We start from the raw sequence: 21,317 nt of genomic DNA on the forward strand, positions 1-21,317 counted from the left end.
CTCGGACGCCTGCTTTTTTGTTCTTTCACCTTTCAATCCTGGTGAGGAATTGAAAGAATAAAAAGGACCCTGGAAGGACTAACAATGTTGTATATGTTCCAGCAGCCTTAAGGGTTTTCAACGCAAAACCCGTTTCCCAACTCCTGTACGCTGCAAATGTCTGGCGTAATGGGGACCTGCCAAAGCTAGATGGCTTTCAGGCAAAATTTCTATGATCTCTGCTGCAGGTACCCAACTGTGTCCCCAACTCCATACTTCTGTTAGAAGCTGGTGAATGCCCAATTTAAACTAAAGCATGGTGGGCTGCCCTAAAACATTGGCTCAGGATTTCAGTGTTTGCCCACCCTGGAAGAATGGCAGACGCAACTGATAGACTACATGGAATTGGCTGAAATGACTGGCAGGATCCGAGATCTGGGAGAAGAGACGATGGAAGAGGACTGGAAAAAATTTAAAGACTATTTACAAAAACATTACAAATTGTATGAATGCTAGGAGAATGCACAAATGAAAGTAACATGGCAACAGTAAAATTATTGTAAGATATTTGAGAACATATGATGTTTAAGCTAACGTCGAAGATGGAAGTAATATTTGGTTTAATAGAAGGAGTTGAATTTATGACAAATACAAGTTAAAAGTCGAAATTGAATACCTGAGATTTATAAAATAAGAATGGAAGTAAGGTAACAAATTGCTGCATACAATTATATTGTCGGGAACGCAGGCAAGGGAGATGTGAGGCAGTCCAAAGTTTATGAAAACATAATTTATGAATACTGTTATTTTATTTGTATTTTCCTTTTGTATTCTTCTTTTTCTTGGAGTTTGGTTTTATGTTGTTTTGGTTGTTAAAAAATCTTAATAAATATTTATAAAAAAAAAAAGGATTTCAGTGTTTGATCTAGGGAAGGGTTTGTACCATCACCTGACGAATGAGGAATTTGTCAGCAAATGGCAGAAAACCATGGCTAAAAAAGCCACCTCTATTGGTCTGTCACCCCCCAACTGTATTACCTGGGTTATGAAGGCCCCCTAAAGACGTTAAAGCAAAGATTATGGGATAATGCACACAGTGACTTGCGATCTCGATCACACACAGTCTGTAGTACAACGCATCATCAGAGATCTACAACCTCTCCTGGACAATGACAGTTCTCTTTCTCAAGCTCTGGGAGGAAGACCTTTCATTGCCTACAGACAGCCACCCAATCTTAAACAACTCCTAACCCACAATAATACTACAACCAGACTCAACACGGACACTGGCACCAGAGCCTGCAATAAACCCAGATGCCAACTTTGCTGCCACATACACCCGGACAACACCATTACTGGCCCCAACAACATCACACACACCATCTCTGGACTATTTAATTGCTCATCGTCTAACATTGTGTATGCCATCAAATGCCAACAGTGTCCTTCAGCTCTCTATATTGGACAAACAGGCCAAACCTTACGCCAAAGAATAAACGGACATAAATCTGACATCAAGAATCACAAGACAGAGAAACCAGTAGGAGAACACTTCAATCTCCCAGGACATTCTATACAAGATCTCAAAGTAGCTGTTTTACTACAAAGGAATTTCAGAAATAGACTGGAAAGAGAAGCTGCTGAATTGCAAATCATTACCAAACTTAAAACCATGGAGACACCTGGCCTGAATAAAGACATTGGATTCTTATCTCACTATACATGACAAAGCCATTTTTCACCTTCTCACCCCTTGCTTTTTCCTGTAAGACCTACTGCAGTCGTTAATAGTCGTCAACAGGCTCATCACAGCTATCTGCCAATCACCCATCCCCACCCTCCTCTGAGTAATACCCCTCCCCACCTTCTCACTATATAGAAGGATCTGGCAACTTCTGTTTCAGTGTATCTGAAGAAGTGTGCATGCACACGAAAGCTCATACCAAGAACTAACTTAGTTGGTCTTTAAGGTGCTACTGGAAGGAATTTTTTTTGTTTTGACTATGGCAGACCAACACGGCTACCCATCTGTAGTCTGTAGTCCGCTGGCAGTAGGAGTACAATATGGGCATGTCTTTAAGTTAACACTTTACATTAAAAACCTGACAGTACCAAACTATTGAAGGCTTTTCACCAAAGCCAGACTAAACATTTTTCCTTCTGCAGTGTTGGATGGCAGGTTGAGAGGAATTCCCTACCAGGACAGACTTTGCTCGTGTGCTCAAGACATCGATTCCATAAAACATATTTTGTTGCACTGTGCAAAATATGAGCAAGACAGGGCTGAACTGATATTACCCTTGATGGTACCTTTCCTGGGAAAATCAGAGGCTCACTATGTCAGGTTCCTATTGGAAGACCAGACAAACACTAGAACATTAGCAGTGGCAAAGTTTTTATTGGTGGTTGCAAGAACCAATGATCCCTATATTCTGAACAAAATGCTTGTTTAACCTGGAGGTAAGGTAAAGGTAAAGGGACCCCTGACCATTAGGTCCAGTCGTGGCCGACTCTGGGGTTGCGGTGCTCATCTCGCTTTATTGGCTGAGGGAGCCGGTGTACAGCTTCCGGGTCATGTGGCCAGCATGACTAAGCCGCTTCTGGCGAACCAGAGCAGCGCACGGAAACGCCGTTTACCTTCCCGCCGGAGTGGTACCTATTTATCTATTTGCTCTTTGATGTGCTTTCGAACTGCTAGGTGGGCAGGAGCAGGGACCGAGCAACAGGAGCTCACCCCGTTGCGGGGATTCGAACCGCCGACCTTCTGATCGGCAAGCCCTAGGCTCTGTGGTTTAGACCAGTGTTTCCCAACCTTGTGCCTCCAGATGTTTTTGGCCTACAACTCCCATCATCCCTGACTAGCAAGACCAGTGGCAAGGGATGATGGGAATTGTAGGCCAAAAACAGCTGGAGGCACAAGGTTGGGAAACACTGGTTTAGACCACAGTGCTACCTGCGTCCCTTAACCTGGAGGTAGGCTGTATGAATTGTGTATTGCTTTGTAACGATTTGTTGGCTCTCTGGACCATAATAAAGATTGATGATGACAATGTTGTTTTGAAGCACTCACAGGCATCTCCGATAGTTTCCACCTTGTAGACGTCGTAATTGTCTATGATCTCATCAAAGGTCGTGTAGAGCTTGTTTAGGAAGTCAACCACTTGGTAAGGTGTGCTGGTGCTGGAGAGCTGAGTGAAGCCAACAATGTCGCTGGCAAGAAAGAACAAGCCTTAAATGTGAGCCGAAGGATTTTGGAAAACATTTTGATGCTGACACATTTTGATGGCACATTACATTTTGAATTCTGCATATTTGAGCAGCACTCTCCTCCTCCACCTCCTCCACTCTGCTGATTCCCTACAATAATTATTTTTGCAGTTTTCAATTGCACCATGTCAATTTAGCAGGTTGGGGGAGTGGAAGATAACATTCCTTTATAAAGCGCTGGTGAAAACAATATTTGAATTATGTTTCCCCAGGCTGTTGCGGCTGAAAGGACTTCATATGGGCCTCCCCTGCCAATAAGACCTTCCCATTAATTTTAATGGTAGAAGCAGAAATCATTTACTGGACTTTGAATGGGGAGGGGAATCCATGCAAGGATCTTGATATTTCTTTAAAGTATATTCATTGGGACAAAAGAGCTGCCTTGTACCCTCACAAAATCTGCTCTGATACCAATCAAACTTCATTTACAAGAGGAATACATAACCTCTTATCTATACGTTAGAGTTACATCTGTTGGGCAAATAAATCTCTGTGTTGTCCATCCTGTCGTGTATAAATCTTGTCCATCTGCAGACAAGCAGATGTAAGCATAAATCAGTAGACATTAATCTGCAGAATTTTAATGGGCTCGCTTGCTGAATGCTGAAACGTGAAGCATTTCAGACAAATCCTAAATGGTGATGACTCTCTCAAAGGCAGAAAGAAAAAAAGAGGAACAAAAATTCTTTCATAAAAAGCAGTGTACAGGTTATTAGTTCTCTAGCATAATTAGAGCAACTTTCCCTGCATGGCTAACATGGCACTAAACTCTTGATATGGCAACAATTGCCTTATCAACACACGTGTAATGGTAAGGGAAGTTTTGCTACTGAGGGGTGGGGGAGTTCCTTGTTGCAGCCACTTCTCCTAGATTCAAAAAACACAATGCAGTGTTGACATTGCTTAGACGAGACGACATGAATCTTTACATCTAGTTAATTTAATTCCTAAATGCATCTACAATTTTTTTAAAAAAAATCTTTTCAGAGGCCTACACAGAACGCATATGTGAACAAATCAATCATCATCATGAATATGGTCATGTAAATAAATCATCATCATATCAGATATGTGCTAAACGTTAGAGATGGAGAAGGAGTGTGTTGCTCTTCACAAGCACCCATGGCAGTCACACCAAACTGCACATGTCTTTTGCAGAACAGCTGCAGGCTGTGCTCCCCGAGAGTTTCACCTTTCCGCAACACTCAGCTTCGATATATCTGCAGAGACAGTTGTGGAGGGACACGAAGAATAAAAACGTATCTCGCCATGGTATCGACCGCACCTTGACGTCTCTGAAAAAGCTATTCACACAAAGGCTAAGTAGCGGTTTGCTGCTGGGTTCAGTCCTACTTACCTGAAAAATACAGTGGAGTTTATGTAACTTTGGGCCTGTGATGCCTTTCCTTGTCTTAAATCATCAGCTACCTGTTTTGGCAACATGCCTGTTTTGTATAACAAAAAAAAAAAAAAGCCATTATTACTAACGCAAAGTGCCCACTAAAACCCAACCTTTATTAATAAATAGGAAGTGATTTCACAGTGGAATCCTATACCTGGCCAATACATGCATTTACAGTAACGACAAGATAAAATGCATCCACTGACCAGAAAGCAGCAGATATATATTGACATCAGGCTCTTTGAACTGGTCTTCTCAATTTAGTTTGATTCCACTGGTATGAAATCTCCCACAGGAAGCAGATACCTAACCAAACTCTCAGTTGATTCAGGGCACAGAAATTTAAAGTCCCTGTTCAGACATTCAAATCATTCCTCTTCCCACCCCAACCCGGTCCTTTTCTATCTTTGAGAACTTCTTTGGATCTTACTTATGCATTTTATTTAGATTTTTATTTTTAACAGTGCACTTCATCAGGTTCTCTCTTTCCTCATCTTTTCCTTCATACTATCTGCTCTCATTCTTATCTGTTGGGATTCTTTTCTCAAAACCCTCTGCTTTTAAAACTGTGGTCGAATGGGTAGCCTGAGGTCCCTGGGACCACTCTGAAAATAATCATTGGAGGGGGGGATGCCCTACTGCTTTGAGCAGGGGTTTCCAAATTCCCCACCTCCCATGGACCACTTGAAAAATGCTAAGAGTCTTGGCAGATCACTTAATTGTTATTTTTCGGTCTGGTGTAGCAATTGTTGTTCCCTGTCCTTGGTGTGGTACGATTTTCTATTATATTTCTATTGCTGCTTTAATTCCTTACGTTGGATTTTGTTGCATTGTAATTTGAATTCCATATAGAATATATAAGAGATACAAGAAACACTAGGTAAAGGGACCCCTGACCGTTAGGTCCAGTCGTGGCTGACTCTGGGGTTGCGGTGCTCATCTAGCTTTACTGGCCGAGGGAGCCGGCGTACAGCTTCCGGGTCATGTGGCCAGCAAGACTAAGCCACTTCTGGCGAAACCAGAGCAGCACACGGAAACGCCATTTACCTTCCCGCTGGAGCGGTACCTATTTATCTACTTTCACTTTGACGTGCTTTCAAACTGCTAGGTTGGCAGGAGCTGGGACTGAGCAATGGGAGCTCACCCTGTTGGGGGGATTCTAACCGCCAACCTTCTGATCGGCAAGTCCTAGACTCAGTGGTTTAGACCACAGCGCCACCTTACACTAAAAGACTGTTAAAAACCAACATGTAATTTTAATGTAAATGTTTCACGGACCACCTGAGTGAAGCTTGCGGATCACTTGTGCTCCCCACTCCTCAGTTTGGGATCTACTGCACTAGAGGTTTCCTTGATGTGCTCATCACATGCTGAAGATGCAACCCAATTTTTGTTTTGACACTTGCACATTGCCTCTTATGCGGTGCAAGCAGCTGAAGCAGAATTGTAAGAGAACCACGACATCTTTCCTTGTATGTACACTTGGCTTTGGGAAATGTGGCCACCAGCACTTAAATTTGAGTTCAGAAGCCTTTTTAGGCACCACCCCACAACTGTAACTATATGTGAGGGATGGGGGACCTGTGGCCCTCCAGATTTTGTTGAACTCCACTTCCCATCAGCCCCAGCCAACATGGTCAACGGCCAAGGATGATGGAGTCCAGCAGCATCTGGAGATCCACAGGTTCCCCATTTCTGCTATTGGGTGAGGAAATATGGAAATGATCCCCAATGAACAAGCACATTTCAAGAAGGATCCCCAATACCACAAAGTTTAAGAGCCACTTAATGCATACTGAATGTTATGACCTGCAACCTGGGGGCTGTGCACCATCAGATGGAGGAACAAGAGGAAGACCAGGCTCCATCTCCATCCTTGGGAGAACTGCCAAGAACCCAGCACCACAGAAGCCAAAGACTGGGAAAATAGGGAGAAGACCCCTTTAACAGTCAGCCAGCATCTCTGTGGAGGTGAGATTTACTATCCTGTAGGACCAATGAACATATATAAGCCCACACATAGTGCCTGGAGAGAGAGAGCAGGCAGGTGGCAACTAATGAGTCCCACTAGAAGAAGCTCTGGGCTGGCTTCCCCCTGCCGCCTGTCACCAACCACTTGCTCCTCCTAGAAGGTATCCCCCAAGATTGGCTCTGAGGAGGAGAAGGAGGATTGTTCACTCTGAAAAGCTGAAATGCTTGTGGCAACGTTGAATTCCTCCTTATACTGTAGCTTGCATAGCTTCCTCAGCCGGACTGTTGGAGCTCTGCAAGGTCCTGAAGGTGCTTTGAGTGCCTTGGACCTCTGCCCTGATTTTTGCCCTGAATTCCTTACTCGGGCTATTGACAGGACCATGATGGGAGCACCCACAGAACTGAAAGTCCCCCTTTAGCAAAGCCATATATCAGAATATGGGATGCAGGTGGCGCTGTGGTCTAAACCACAGAGCCTACGGCTTGCCGATTGGAAGGTCAGCGGTTCAAATCCCCGCGACGGGGTGAGCTCCTGTAGCTCGGTCCCTGCTCCTGCCAACCTAGCAGTTCAAAAGCACATCAAAGTGCAAGTAGATAAATAAGTAACGCTCCGGCGGGAAGGTAAACAGCGTTTCCATGCGCTGCTCTGGTTCGCCAGAAGTGGCTTAGTCATGCTGGCCACATGACCTGGAAGCTGTACGCTGGCTCCCTTGGCCAATAGAGCAAGATGAGCGCTGCAACCCCAGAGTCGTCCGTGACTGGACCTAACGGTCAGGGGTCCCTTTCCCTTTACATCAGAATAAACTGTATTCCCATTGGTGCGAATCACTCACTATACAACAAGCGGTCCGTCTTCTGCTTTTCATGCGTCAAGTCCTGAGTCCTTTCTGCTACTAACACCTCCAGGTGTTTGCTATATTTCTCCATCTAGGCAGGTGGAACAAAAATGTATTCAACGCAAGCAACCCCATCGGACGTTCTGTGTCAGATAATGGGCTCTGCATTTACCCGCCGCTGATGTTGCTACCAGACTTCTGCACAAAGGCCTGTGAGACAACCTTGCACAGCTAGGCCCACAAGCCGTCCAAGGAACTTGGAGAGACCCTAATGTCATGATTCAAAGACACCTGAGAGCATTTGCAAATTGAAAGCCAATAAATTGCTTTTAGACACAACCACCCCTTGCACACCAGTGTTTCCCCAGCTGTACACGTAATGTGAAGGGATGGTTACTGATTTTATTTATATTTCACATGTTTATGTTAGCTCATTTCCAATGTTTGCTTTTATTAGCATTTTTAAAATAAATATTTTAATTAATATTTGTAAACCACACAGAAGTCTTCCGTGGAGTATACAGTAAACTCGATCTATCCAGGATCTACCCCATAGGAAATGTCTTTAAATTCCTTTACTATTTCTAATAAATGTTATCTACGATTGAGTGGTAGACAATAGAATTTATGATAAAATTACTGTTTCTTGTGGCAGAATTAACTTATTTTACAAGGAACCTTTTTGGATCTCAGACATTTACCTATGTAAATCTGTTTTACATGTCTGTGCATGTGTGTATAATTCCATGGGCTTTTTCTGTATTAAAACTAATAATAAGAAAACACCATTGTTGTAGTATTATCATATCATGACTGATCACCAGATTTTCACCAGACAATTACCGGTAATTCCCTTAAATCAGAAAACCACAGTTATCCAGAAACCTCTGAAACTGAGCCTACAGGAATGATGAAAAATAGGAAATTTTAAAATAAAGAGGTATAATCCTCCTTTGCTTATCAGATTCCCCTTCCCCCCATGTATCTGTAACCAATGGTTGGTAACCAATGCTCACTCTTTCTTTGAGAAATGCATGCCCCTAAGCATGTTTGCTGAATGTAGGTCCATTTCCTGAAGAGGACCAGCGAACAGGAGAGATGAATGCTGAACCTCTCCCATGCTTAGCAGTTATCACCCACAAATGCAATCTCCACCAGTCTGCCAGAGGTAGACTTACTTTCAGTTCACAGGCAAGCTGGGATGGAGTGGGGAACTATTAAAATAGCCTGGAAATAATAATAATAATAATAATTTATTATTTGTACCCCGCCCATCTGGCTGGGTTTCCCCAGCAACTCTGGGTGGCTCACAACAGAATGATTAAAAACATGATAAGACATCAAACATTAAAAACTCCCCTAAACATATATAGTGGAGTATCAGTGTTAAGCAACCTCTTTCCTGTCCATTGGATCCCCCTTGCAAGAAGTACCCGCCCTTCACATCCTCATTAGTTTTATGAGCATAACGCTTCTGCACAATGTCTGTTGTACAGAGATAACGATGAGGAACTATGTCTTGGTATTGGCAGGTGTGAATCTTTGCTAATTCATAAAACCATATGCCCTCTTTCCTTACTGCCACCTTACTGTCTTCAAACAAGTGACACAGAATATGCATTCCTAAATAATGTTTTCATGTGCTTCAAGCACATCCAAGAGTTGTCCTCTCTGGTCCAACTAAGAACGATTCTTACCAAAGTCATCATCATGTCAACTGGGCTAACTTTGTTTGGGTTCATCTTCTGCAGCAACTTCCTGACTTGCTCAAAGGTAAGCCTTTGCGCTGGATTGCTTTTCCTACACCTCCTGATCAGCTGCAAGAAGGAAAGAAGATTTAGGACATAACATAGAAGTGGATGCATGGGAAAAGCTGACACGGAAAACTGATATGAAAGCTACTGCTTGCTATATTTTGAAAGAAAATTATATGGAAATGATGTATAGATGGTATCTAACACCTAACAAATTGCCTAACATGTATAAGAAAGTTTCTAATGATTTCTGGAAGTGTATACAGGTAGCTGAATCTTTTTTCATATGTGGTGGACTTATAAGAAAGCAAGGGTATTTTGGGAAATGATATATGATGAGATAAAAAAGATGTTCAAAGTGATTATAATAAAAAATAAAGACAACCCTGAAGCTTTTCTCTTAGGGATTATGGGGACAGAAGTTCCAAAAAAGATGTTTAAGCTGTTTATGTATGCAGTGCTTTTTTCTAAAAAAAATGTTTAGGGGTACTCTCATTTTCCTACTTATATTGAAATACTTTCCCTCAGTGAGGCCAAACTTAGATTCACAAAATGTTTAGGGGTATGCGTACCCCTGCGTATCCCCAGAAAAAAACACTGTGTGTATGTAACAGCAGTAGCTAGGATTTTTTATGCACAAAAAATGGAAGGAAGAAGTTCCCACCAAACATGAATAGATAAGTAAGAAAATGGACAATGCAGAACCGGCAAAGTTAACAGCTAAAATAAGAGAACCTAATGATGATTGCTTTATGGAAGAATGGAAGCCTTTTTTGGACTATTTAAAGAACTATTAAAGTATGACGAACTCGCAAGCAGGGTTTACACTATGAGCAACAGAAGGAATTAGAGATTATAGTATTGTTGTTATGGTATAAGAGATAGAAAGTAGGGTTCAGGAGAGAGGAAGAAATAAAAGGGGGTGGGAAGTCAACAAAAGAAAAGAGAAACTTACTACCTATTGAAGTTCGTATGTGAAACTTTGGAAATTTGATAAAATATAATTTAGAAAAAGAAAAAGATACAGGATAGTATGTCACTCCTTCCGGTTCAAATGAGGTTCTGGCCTCCGACAGTCAGCAACTCTTAACCGTCACCAGTTGCCAGAATAGGCTCAACACTTTATCAAAATGTAATATTACTGTTTATTAATTTATATACCACTTGTATGCCCAAGTGGCTCCCAAGTGGTCTTGCAGCTATAAAATCAATACATAATTAAAATGCACAGCAACAGGTCCATGGGGACATTAAAGGTAAAGGTAAAGGGACCCCTGACCATTAGGTCCAGTCGTGACCGATTCTGGGGTTGCGGCGGTCATCTCGCTTTATTGGCTGAGGGAGCCAGCGTACAGCTTCCAGGTCATGTGGGCAGCATGACTAAGCCGCTTCTGGCGAACCAGAACAGCGCACGGAAACGCCGTTTACCTTCCCGCCAGAATGGTACCTACTTATCTACTTGCACTTCGACGTGCTGTCGAACTGCTAGGTTGGCAGGAGCAGGGACCGAGCAATGGGCGCTCACCCTGTCGTGGGGATTCGAACCGCCGACCTTCTGATCAGCAAGTCTTAGGCTCTGTGGTTTAACCCACAGCGCCACCCAACAGCCTTAATTGAAATATACAGTAAAACAAACCAGTTTTACTGGTCAAAAGTGCAACAATGAAAACAACAGAATCAGAAGTTAAGTTCAGGGGAATGCTTGTCTTCAGGTTGCCAACACTGATGGTGTCGCTCTTATTTTAGCAGGGAGGGCATCCCACAACCTTGACATCACCAGAGAAAAAGTCCACCTCTGTGTTGCTGCAAGCCAATAATCATCAAACTTTGGAAAAATGTGAGTTCAATTAGCTAGTTGTTGTACCCTCTATAGGAGAAAATATACAGATGCAATGTAGCTAGATCTTTCAAAGTCGTTACTCTAGAGCAGGATTCCCCAAACTTGGGTCTCCAGCTGTTTTTGGACTGCAACTCTCAGCATTCCTAGCTAGCAGGAGCAGTGGCCAGGGATGATGGGAATTGTAGTCTTAAACAGCTAAAAAAAGTCTTAAAAAGTTGTAGACCCTGCTCTAGAGCAGTGTTTCCCAACCTTGGGCCTCCAGCTGTTTTTGAACTACAATTCCCATCATCCCTGACCACTGGTCTTGCTAGCTAGGGATGATGGGAGTTGTAGTCCAAAAACAGCTGGAGGCCCAAGGTTGGGAAACACTGCTCTAGAGTAATCTGAAAGAAACAAGGAAGAGGGGGGAGTGGTCTTGGCTTCCCCGAATCTATTTTTTCCCAGGCAGACAAACTAAAATGACAAGGTGACGCTTGAATTCTTTTAAACTAGACAGACTTTCCCCCCTGCAGACACATATTTTGGCTCATTGACAGCCACCTTTCAAATGCAGAAGCTAGAGCACAACGACTATTAAATACGATCATGGATCTGACAGTTTATAACCACAGGAAGTCATAAAACTCCAGTAGCTGCATATTAAAAGCATCATTTACTGCATTCTGTTTTTGTGAGACAAGCTGACATTTCAGTTTGTCAGAATAATACTATTTTTAAGGAATATTAAAGCCACACATTGTTCTGCAGAGTCTTGGAGAAGGAATTGGAAACTTCCCACTTCTTCTGCTTCTTCTTCTTCTTCTTGCATCTGTGTGTTTTGTTTTTAAGCGAAAAAGAAACCTTCCCTTTCTTTCAAGGGGAACATGGATCGTGGATCGTGTCTGCTACAATTGCTAAACATTTCACAGACCCCTTGTACTTTTCACAGCAGCCTGGTCCACTGATAGTATCAGATGATAGTCCTCATCTCATCATCACAGAACACTTCACCTGCTGGTTTCTGCAGATCAAGCTGCTATTGAATGGATAAGCAGCAGGCCAAGGCAGTTCCCAGCTGGCAATTTCAGTCCACTTCTGCAACAATAATTCCACCATAAAGAAGATAGGAGTATATTAGCATTCGGTTTACCTCCACGTATTCTGTAGGGCAGGGACAGGCATGCTCAGATTTTTCTGATATTAATTCTGTCAAAGCAGGGCACAAAGAATATTCCTCTGACTGTGTATCATCTTTCTGGAAAACACAAATGGTGCCTTTATTTATTTATTTATTTTTAAGGAGATTGTAATCATAGAACAGAAATCAGCAAGAGTCACGTGCTCTACAGACATCGGCTTTCAAATCACATGCTTTGGGGCAAGCCAGTCTGATGGGTGTCACAATAATAAATTATTATTATTATTATTATTATTATTATTATTATTATTATTATTATTATTATATAATACATTTTATGCTGTGAACAGCCCTGAGATCTACAGATGAAGGGCAGTCTACAAATTAAACAAATAAAAGGATAACAGTAATAATATTTTAGAATCGCCAGTTTTGTCATTGGTGCCATTCATTCACAGCAAAATTCCACATATTGCCCCTTTTTGTTCAAGAAAGTGTGTGTGTTGCTTCAAGGCAGGCACATCCAACAGGTAGATCACTCGAACTCTGTGGTAGATCACCCGTAGATCACTGGCTCCCCCCAAAAAAGCTCAACAACTTTGACCTGAACCCCCAAAAAGGGGGTTAGATGACTGTCAGTTTTTAACTCTGAGGAGATCGCAGTCTCTTGGGAGCAGGCCATCTTAAGACATCTATACTTCTCAGGACCTTGCAAAAACCCTCACCTCAAATTCAACACAGTTTGAGGTTCTGTTATAGGATCCAGGAGGGCACCCCAAGTTCAGACAAAAGAAGATTCGTTCATCTGCTCTTGACTTGAATGCTGTTCGTTTCAAGGTAAGTGAGCACGTAAATGATTAACATGATCGCCTTACCTCGCTGGTAAGGTTCACAGGTCAATAGAGAAGCACTGATCTGTGAATACAGTGGTACCTTGGTTTAAGAACAGCTTAGGTTATGAACAATTTAAGAATGCTGCAAACCCGGAAGAAGGTGTTTTGGTTTGTGAACTTTGCCTTGGAAGCAGAACATGCTCCGCTTCCTGTTGAGTGTAAATTGAGTCCTCCACTGCTATGGGAAAGCATGCTTTGGTTTAAGAACGCTTTGGTTTAGGAACGGACTTCCGGAATGGATTAAGTTCATAAACCAAGGTACCACAGTATTCTAAAATGACCCAAGCAAGGGTGTATGACTCAAACATTCTGGCCTTCTCAGCATAGTGGTTAAGAGCAGTAGTCACGTAATCTGGGGAACCGGGTTCGCGTCTCCGCTCTCCACATGCAGCTGCTGGGTGACCTTGGGCCAGTCACACTTCTTTGAAGTCTCTCAGCCCCACTCACCTCACAGAGTGTTTGTTGTGGGGGAGGAAGGGAAAGGAGATTGTTAGCCGCTTTGAGACTCCTGAAGGGGAGTGAAAGGCGGGATATCAAATCCAAACTCTTCTTCTTCTTCTTCAAGTATTTAAAAGCAGATATTTAATTACCTGAAGAACCAGTCAAGTTAATTTGGAAATTATCCAAGATTTTGCACAAAATATATGAAAATCTAACATTTTTTGGGGGGACGGACCTGAGGGCTCAGTAATAATTAACTGCTTATCTCTGCCCGTTTCCCCCCAAAGCAGTCTCCCACAATCCCAACAGCCCCCAAACACCGTGGAATTTTTGATTTCTAAGATTTACAAGGTTACAACAATAAAGTATACAATTATAAAAACAAACAAAACCACTACAGTTTTAAAACACACAAAATCATTCCCAAATGGAGCAGAACAGTCAAGTACCAGTCATCATAGATCTTACCAGGGTGGGGTCACTTCTTGTTGCTATTTCGATTAAAATGATGGCATAGCTGCAAAATTGGAGATAAGTCATTACCAGTGGCAGAACATGGGAAACAGAATGATTAGTTTAGTTTGTAAATGCAGGAGCCAATTTTCAAGAGGAGACACTCGACAAAGCAGCATGCGAAGACGAAATTAAGCAACCGTCATGCATTGCAAAACATATCTAAAAATTTCTAAAACACCCGGAATTCGTAATAATCTTAAAAGCCAGCACAAATCCTCGAGCATAAACCTGAAGACCCCTTAAACTAAGAATAAAACGTTTTGCAGCTCAGTTTAGATCAGTCTTGAAAAGTGGAAGCAGAGCCCATTCAAACAATTGATGGGTGGAGCTTGCCTAATCTCAAGCAAAATTTAATTTCACAGATGTGGGGCCACTACCAGGAAGAGGCGACAACTTTGAAAAAGCTCTCATCTGGCTAAATTTAGCCATGATGATTAAGCCCCATTAAAAGCAACAATAGTTTGGTTTACGATTGCTCAATTTCAATGGAACTTAAGGCACAACTATATGTATACCTACCTAGAAATCAGTCCCTCTCTGTTCAGTAGGGCTTACTCCCATGAAAGTATGCACAGGGTTGTAGCTTTCAGGTGGATTGGGGCTAGTATCTTTAAATAAGTCATGAAGGAACGGATTAATGAAAGCCAGTTATTTGGCATAGTAAGGTGCTTCTGTCTACTTCAGATGGTGTGCCATCTTCCCGCTCAATGAACTCAACCAAGTACAGGTCCCATTCCTTATAAATAACATTGTTATGCCCTCTGGCTAATGAAATAAAGTTCCCTTTAACCCCAGTACATTGGTACCTTGGTTCTCAAACTTAATCAGTTCTGGAAGTCCGTTCCAAAACCAAAGCATTCCAAAACCAAAGCGTGTTTTCCCATTAAAAGTAATGCAAAATGGATTAATCCGTTCCAGACTTTTAAAAACAACCCCTAAAACAGCCATTTAACATGATTTTTACTATCTAACGAGACCATTGGTCCATAAAATGAAAGCGTTAAACAATGTACTACAGTCACACAATCAATCAATCAATCCTTCAGTAGCTGAACTGGTTTTCACACAGTCACAAAAACAAACAAAAAAGAGCCGCAAAAACAAAAATGCAAAATAAATAGCAAAAACAGACAGAGCTCAGTGTAACACTCAAAACAGAAGTGTGGCACTCAAATCGGAAGCGTAACACTCAAAACAGAAGTGTGGCACTCAAAACGGAGCATGTTCAGCTTCTGAAAAAAGTTCGCAAACTGGAACACTTTCTTCCAGGTTTGCACTGTTTGGGTTCCAAGTTGTTTGAGTACCAAGGCATTTGAGAACCAAGGTACCACTATACAGTGGTACCTCGGGTTAAGTACTTAATTCGTTCCGGAGGTCTGTACTTAACCTGAAACTGTTCTTAACCTGAAGCACCACTTTAGCTAATGGGGCCTCCTACTGATGCCGTGCCGCCGGAGCACGATTTCTGTTCTCATCCTGAAGCAAAGTTCTTAACCTGAAGCACTATTTCTGGGTTAGCGGAGTCTGTAACCTGAAGCGTATGTAACCCGAGGTACCACTGTATAAATGTAAAACAAAGCTGGAACTTGCTAAAAGTGCCTCCAGGAACCTTCAGAAATTGCCCAGTACAAATGTGGATGTATTCTCCAGCTGACAATCAGAAGACTGATGATTGCCATCACCATACAGGAGAACAGAGCTCCTGCAGTTTTAACAGTCATGCATAAGAGGGGTTTTTAGTTTGTCATGCAATTTAAAGGCGCAGGAGCTCATGTCCTCTTTTGTATCTGGCGACATTATATCTAAGAAGATGAAACATCTGCGAAACCCCTTTGAAACTTGCTAAATGGGAATTAACCTCGATGCATTGCTAAAAGAGGATCAAACATTAGAGGACTTGATCCATTACACTCATTTTCACACCTCCCAAGAGGCCAGTCTGGTGATATATGCTGAAGAAGCATATATTAGGCTGTGGGTGCAGAACATGCAACAGATGACACCGAGCGCAGTTGTTTTTGTTAAGTTTAAGCTCTTCCTCCCCAAAATGGCCTCAGAGGGTTGTAGAACTGCCTGCCATAATGGGGACAAATTATTCATGCTGCCAAGTGATCCCAGATTGTGCCACTTCAGTCTACGTTGTTCAATTCTTTGAAAAACGAGTATGCTGCTCCTGGGACGATGAATAGCTATTCATAATATTAACAATAAATAAAACAGAACAATAAAAAAACACAGAAGGAGACTCAACGGAATAATAAAAGCATACCAAGCAGAGAACCCATAAGACTGCTAGTTAAAAACAGCTTGGATACCATGCTTAAAGGCTTAGATGTAAGCTCTTATCTTACCTCCTCTAACCCCCTCAACTACAGTCGAATCCTAGGATCTCAAACACCTTGGCTCCTGAACAAATTGGCTCCCCAAAGATTGAAACCCGGAAGTGAGTATTCCGGTTTTTGAACAATTTTCAGAATCTGAACGTCTGGCATGGCTTCTGATTGGTTGCAGGAGCTTCCTGCAATCAGGAATTGGCTTCCTGCAGCCAATCAGAATCTGTGCATTGGTTTCTGAATGTTTTGGAAGTCAAACAGACTTCCAGAACAGATTCTGTTCGACTTCCAAGGTACGGCTGTATTGGTCATACTGGCCAGGACTGATGGTACTTGATCAGTAACATCATCTGGGGGAAACAGAGTTAGAGAAGGCCTCAAAAACTTGGAAAAGCTCTGCTGGGTGGCCTCGTGAAGTTCTGATGGGGTCACAGAAGTAACGCTTCGAATGAGAGAAAGAGAATGGGACAGTGTGATTATGAAAGAATAATCTGTCATACAGGAGTACAGTAGTCACAGCTTATTTGCAAATCAGCGAATAATTCCAGCAATGCAAAAAAAGCAACCCCCCATGTTTGTTCCATCATACAGTAACACAGTTTACTTTGATTATACATTAAAAAGGGGAGTAGGGGAGACCCATTTATGATCATCATCACCTGTACACGTCTGCAACTGGAGTTGGTTCAAAGTTTGGTGTGGCGTGAGCCTCAGGCGCCAGATATATTTGTGTGAAGTGCTTATGAGGAACATTGGACTCCATTAAATAATCTTCTTTTCTATAGAACTGCAAGCCATAGTCTGACACAAGGAGAAGCAAAGGGGGGGGGGGGGAAGGATCAGAAATTTCTCCTGGTTGTTTAGCATTATTTCCAACTGAGTGCCACAGGAGATGTTCATTTCAACACTCTCAGTTGGGAAATGGGCTGATTCAGTTTAGAGCTGAAATGAATTCTCCTCAGCAAATTCCGGACATGAGGATGGGAGCAAATTCCCTGGATGTCAGAATATTAGTCACATTTTAAATATTCAGCATCAGCATTTCACATTCAGAGTTCTGTCAGTAGCAGCCAGCTCTTTCCTGCATCCGACAGCTGTCACTCAGTAAGGATGAACATCTGACTGTTTCGCTTCGCAATGGGCTGTACAGGACAGCTAACATGCTGTCATTCCGAACTAGCTTGGTCTGCCTTCTGGGCTGGTGTCACATAGTTAAATCTGATTGGCTGTCACAGTGACTAAGAGTGCTCTGGTTCGCCAGAAGCGGCTTAAGTCATGCTGGCCACATGACCCGGAAGCTGTACGCCGGCTCCCTTGGCCAATAAAGCGAGATGAGCGCCACAACCCCAGAGTCAGTCACGACTGGACCTAATGGTCAGGGTTCCCTTTACCTTTAAAAGGTAAAGGATCCCTGGACGGTTATGAGTGACTATGGGGTTCTGGCGCTCATCTCGCTTTCAGGCCAAGGGAGCCGGCATTTGTCCACAGACAGCTTTCTGGGTCATGTGACCAGAATGACTAAACCACTTCTGGTGCATGAAGCACCGTGACGAAAACCAAAGCACACGGAAACGCCATTTACCATCCCACCGCAGCTGTACCTACTTATCTACTTGCACTGGCATGCTTTTGAACTGCTAGGTTGGCAGGAGCTGGGGCAGAGCAACGGGAGCTCACCCTGTTGTGGGGATTTGAACCACCAACCTTCCTGGCAAGCCCAAAAAGAAAAAGCTCAGTGGTTTAGACCACAGTGCCACCCATGTCCCTACAAATGTATAATATCTAAGGGTCTAATCTATGACAGATCCTACTGAGCAGATCTTAACAGCTGGGGAGCATCACTCGGGGAGCAGAGCTAGTCCCGACGTGATATTTTAATTAATTAATTAGTTTCTTAAGTGCCACTCATTAATTACCCAAGGGTACATGTGACTAAAGGTAAAGGTAAAGGTACCCCTGCCCGTACGAGCCAGTCTTGACAGACTCTAGGGTTGTGCGCCCATCTCACTCTATAGGCCAGGGGCCAGCGCTGTCCGCAGACACTTCCGGGTCACGTGGCCAGCGTGACAAGCTGCATCTGGCGAGCCAGCGCAGCACACGGAACGCCGTTTACCTTCCCGCTAGTAAGCGGTCCCTATTTATCTACTTGCACCCAGAGGTGCTTTCGAACTGCTAGGTTGGCAGGCGCTGGGACCGAGCGACAGGAGCGCACCCCGCCGCGGGGATTCGAACCGCCGACCTTTCGATCGGCAAGTCCTAGGCGCTGAGGCTTTAACCCACAGCGCCACCCGCGTCCCTACATGTGACTAAAGGGGTTAATAAAATGATGTACGTGACATGCTGCATACAGCCCAAGGGCTACTGTAATATAGTGGCTAAGCTACAATCCTAAACACACTCACTAGGGAGTAAGTAGATGTGTTTGGAATCTGTGCGTCAGGCTGAATGAGAAGGAGCAGCAAACCTGACAGTCCCTGGTTCCAAACCTGTCTGTATCACTAGCTCAGTAGGCAGACGTTGAAACCGGCTACTGTCTCCCTGCATCAGCCCCCCACATCTGCAGTACACAGATAATAGTTCTGATCATCTACCCTATAGCAGTCTTGCAAGGATTATTCATATATGTGAAGCACTTTGAACATTATTATCTACGCGCAGAGTATCTGCCAGTCTGTTCCTTCAACTCCCTTTGAGTTTGATCTGCCAAACATTTGGGGTTTTTTGGTTTGTTTGTTTTTTACCGTTATCCAGTGAGTGTTCACAATACGGCTGTGAGAAATAGCAAAGAGAACCTCCTATATTACATGATAAACATTACGAGCGTTAGAAAACAACAACCCCTCTCTATAATCACCCTGAAGACACGTTGCTAATTGCTGTTTGTTGCTAATGGGTCTAAGTTGAGCCATTTGACATTTGCAAGGTAAATAAGACGCATAGATTCGTCTTTTTCAGGAGATGTGGGGATGGCGACCGCGAGAACAACATCAGCACTATCCCATAATAAGGCAATATCCACTCGTACTTTTCCATAGCACAGAGAGAACAGCTCCTGTTCCACTTACCTGAAATCTTACAAACCCAGCGGTCATCAATGACGCAGTTGGTGGACTTTAATCGCCCATGATAGATCCTGTGCTGGTGAAGATACGCCATTCCCTGAGCAATATCTGTGGCGAAAGAAAGCCTAAAGGTGGTGGGGATAATAATCAGTGTTAATATGGCCTACTAAACCACAGGGCTGGGCTTAACACTTCAAGAGCTCCATGAAAGAAATGGGCAGAGATTGCAGTGATGTTTTGACTTGCATCCAATATGGTCTGCCAGTATGGCTTCCACAGAGTCTCAATAATTATCCCCCCTCAAATCCACAGACGGTTTGCTCTTCTTGTTCAAATCATGCTTGCACTAGGTCGGTCCCTTCTTACATTTCAGGGATCGTTTCTATGGTGTCAAACTAGAAAAGTGTACTTGAAAATGATCCCTTACACGTGCCTTCTGATAACTTAGGCTTGCATTGTTCCATGTGCAATGCTATCTGGAGGAGTAATCTAGAGTATTTGTGGGGGACCGATCTGTCGGGTTGGCCGGGGGCATGGACGACCCCCAGGCAAACGACAGGAAAGTTTCCAGCCTGTCCGTCCCATCAGCGTGCAGCTCTAGGGAGTTCTGACAGACTTCCCCGACGATTTATAGTGACTCACACATTGGAGACATTGAGCACACATCCAGAGTCCAGCAGAGATGAAATGCAGTCAGAGCAAGGCTGGGGCTGTAAGCACTAAGCTACTTTATTAAGCATAAAGGTAAAGGGACCCCTGACCATTAGGTCCAGTCATGACCAACTCTGGGGTTGCAGCACTCATCTCGCTTTACTGGCCGAGGGAGCCGGCGTACAGCTTCCGGGTCATGTGGCCAGCATGACTAAGCCAGTTCTGGCAAATGAGAGCAGCGCACGGAAACACCGTTTACCTTCCTGCCAGAGTGGTACCTATTTATCTACTTGCATTTTGACGTGCTTTCAAACTGCTAGGTTGGCAGGAGCAGGGACCGAGCAACGGGAGCTCACCCTGTCGCGAGGATTCGAACCGCCAACCTTCTGATTGGCAAGTCCTAGGCTCTGTGGTTTAACCCACAGCGCCACCCACGTCCCTTTATTAAGCATAAGGCAGAGCAAAAGAAAACATGTCTCCTCTCTCTGGTCTTGCTCAGAGAGAAGTCAGAAGTGAAAGCAAAAACGGAAACAGGCTGCAGCAAACATCCGCTCCCGTGATTCCAACAGTCGGTGCTGGAATGCATAACACAGACCTGACCCAATCCTGCACAATATCTGCACAGTGCGAGGAATAGAAACCCAACTCTCATCAGCTCCCACAAGATTTTCTTTGCAGTTCTTTGCCCCTCACAAGCCGTAGACAAAGAGGTAGTGAGAGAATACCAAGGGGGGTGGCACCATTGGCTTTTCTCAACCTGTGGGTGCCCAGATGTTGTTGAACTACAACTCCCATCACCCCTAGCTAGCAAGGCCAGAGCTCAGGGATGAGGGGAGTTGTAGTCCAACAACATCTGGGGACCCACAGGTTGAGAACTGCTGGACTAGACGGTCCTCAGGGTCCCTTCCAACTCTACAATTCTATGATTTCTGTGATTCCTTATAAACATACCATGCATCTTCTTTCACTAGACACTATTGTTGAGATGCAGAGAAGAAAAGACATTGGCTGATGGCACCTCTTGGAACTTGTAGCTGGAGCCTTGAGTCCCTAAACCAGGGGTTGTCAACCTGGTCCCTACCACCCATTAGTGGGCATTTCATGATTCTAGGTGGGCGGTAGGGGGTTCTACGGCACAAGCTGAATCCTCCTTCCATCGAGCACTGGTGGGCAGTAAGGAAATTTTACCATGAAGAAAGATACATTAGTGGGCGGTAGGTATAAAAAGGTTGACTACCCCTGCCCTAAACAACGC

The 21,317-nt window shown here is 43.5% G+C and overlaps 1 protein-coding gene across 1 annotated transcript in view; it reads right to left on the reverse strand.

Moving 5' to 3' along the window:
• Positions 1 to 21,317, reverse strand: part of LOC114588050 (atrial natriuretic peptide receptor 1-like) — a 54,344-nt gene that overhangs the window by 10,904 nt on the left and 22,123 nt on the right. The window contains exons 11-18 of the mRNA XM_077921633.1: positions 19,415 to 19,536; positions 17,009 to 17,150; positions 13,969 to 14,017; positions 12,179 to 12,283; positions 9,057 to 9,272; positions 7,453 to 7,546; positions 4,604 to 4,691; positions 3,050 to 3,189 (exon numbers count right to left, since the gene is read on the reverse strand). Of these exons, the coding sequence (XP_077777759.1) occupies positions 3,050 to 3,189; positions 4,604 to 4,691; positions 7,453 to 7,546; positions 9,057 to 9,272; positions 12,179 to 12,283; positions 13,969 to 14,017; positions 17,009 to 17,150; positions 19,415 to 19,536 (956 nt within the window). The remainder of the gene's footprint in view (positions 1 to 3,049; positions 3,190 to 4,603; positions 4,692 to 7,452; positions 7,547 to 9,056; positions 9,273 to 12,178; positions 12,284 to 13,968; positions 14,018 to 17,008; positions 17,151 to 19,414; positions 19,537 to 21,317) is intronic.

The sequence above is a fragment of the Podarcis muralis genome, chromosome 17 (assembly GCF_964188315.1).
Source record: "Podarcis muralis chromosome 17, rPodMur119.hap1.1, whole genome shotgun sequence".
Lineage (NCBI taxonomy): Eukaryota > Metazoa > Chordata > Lepidosauria > Squamata > Lacertidae > Podarcis > Podarcis muralis.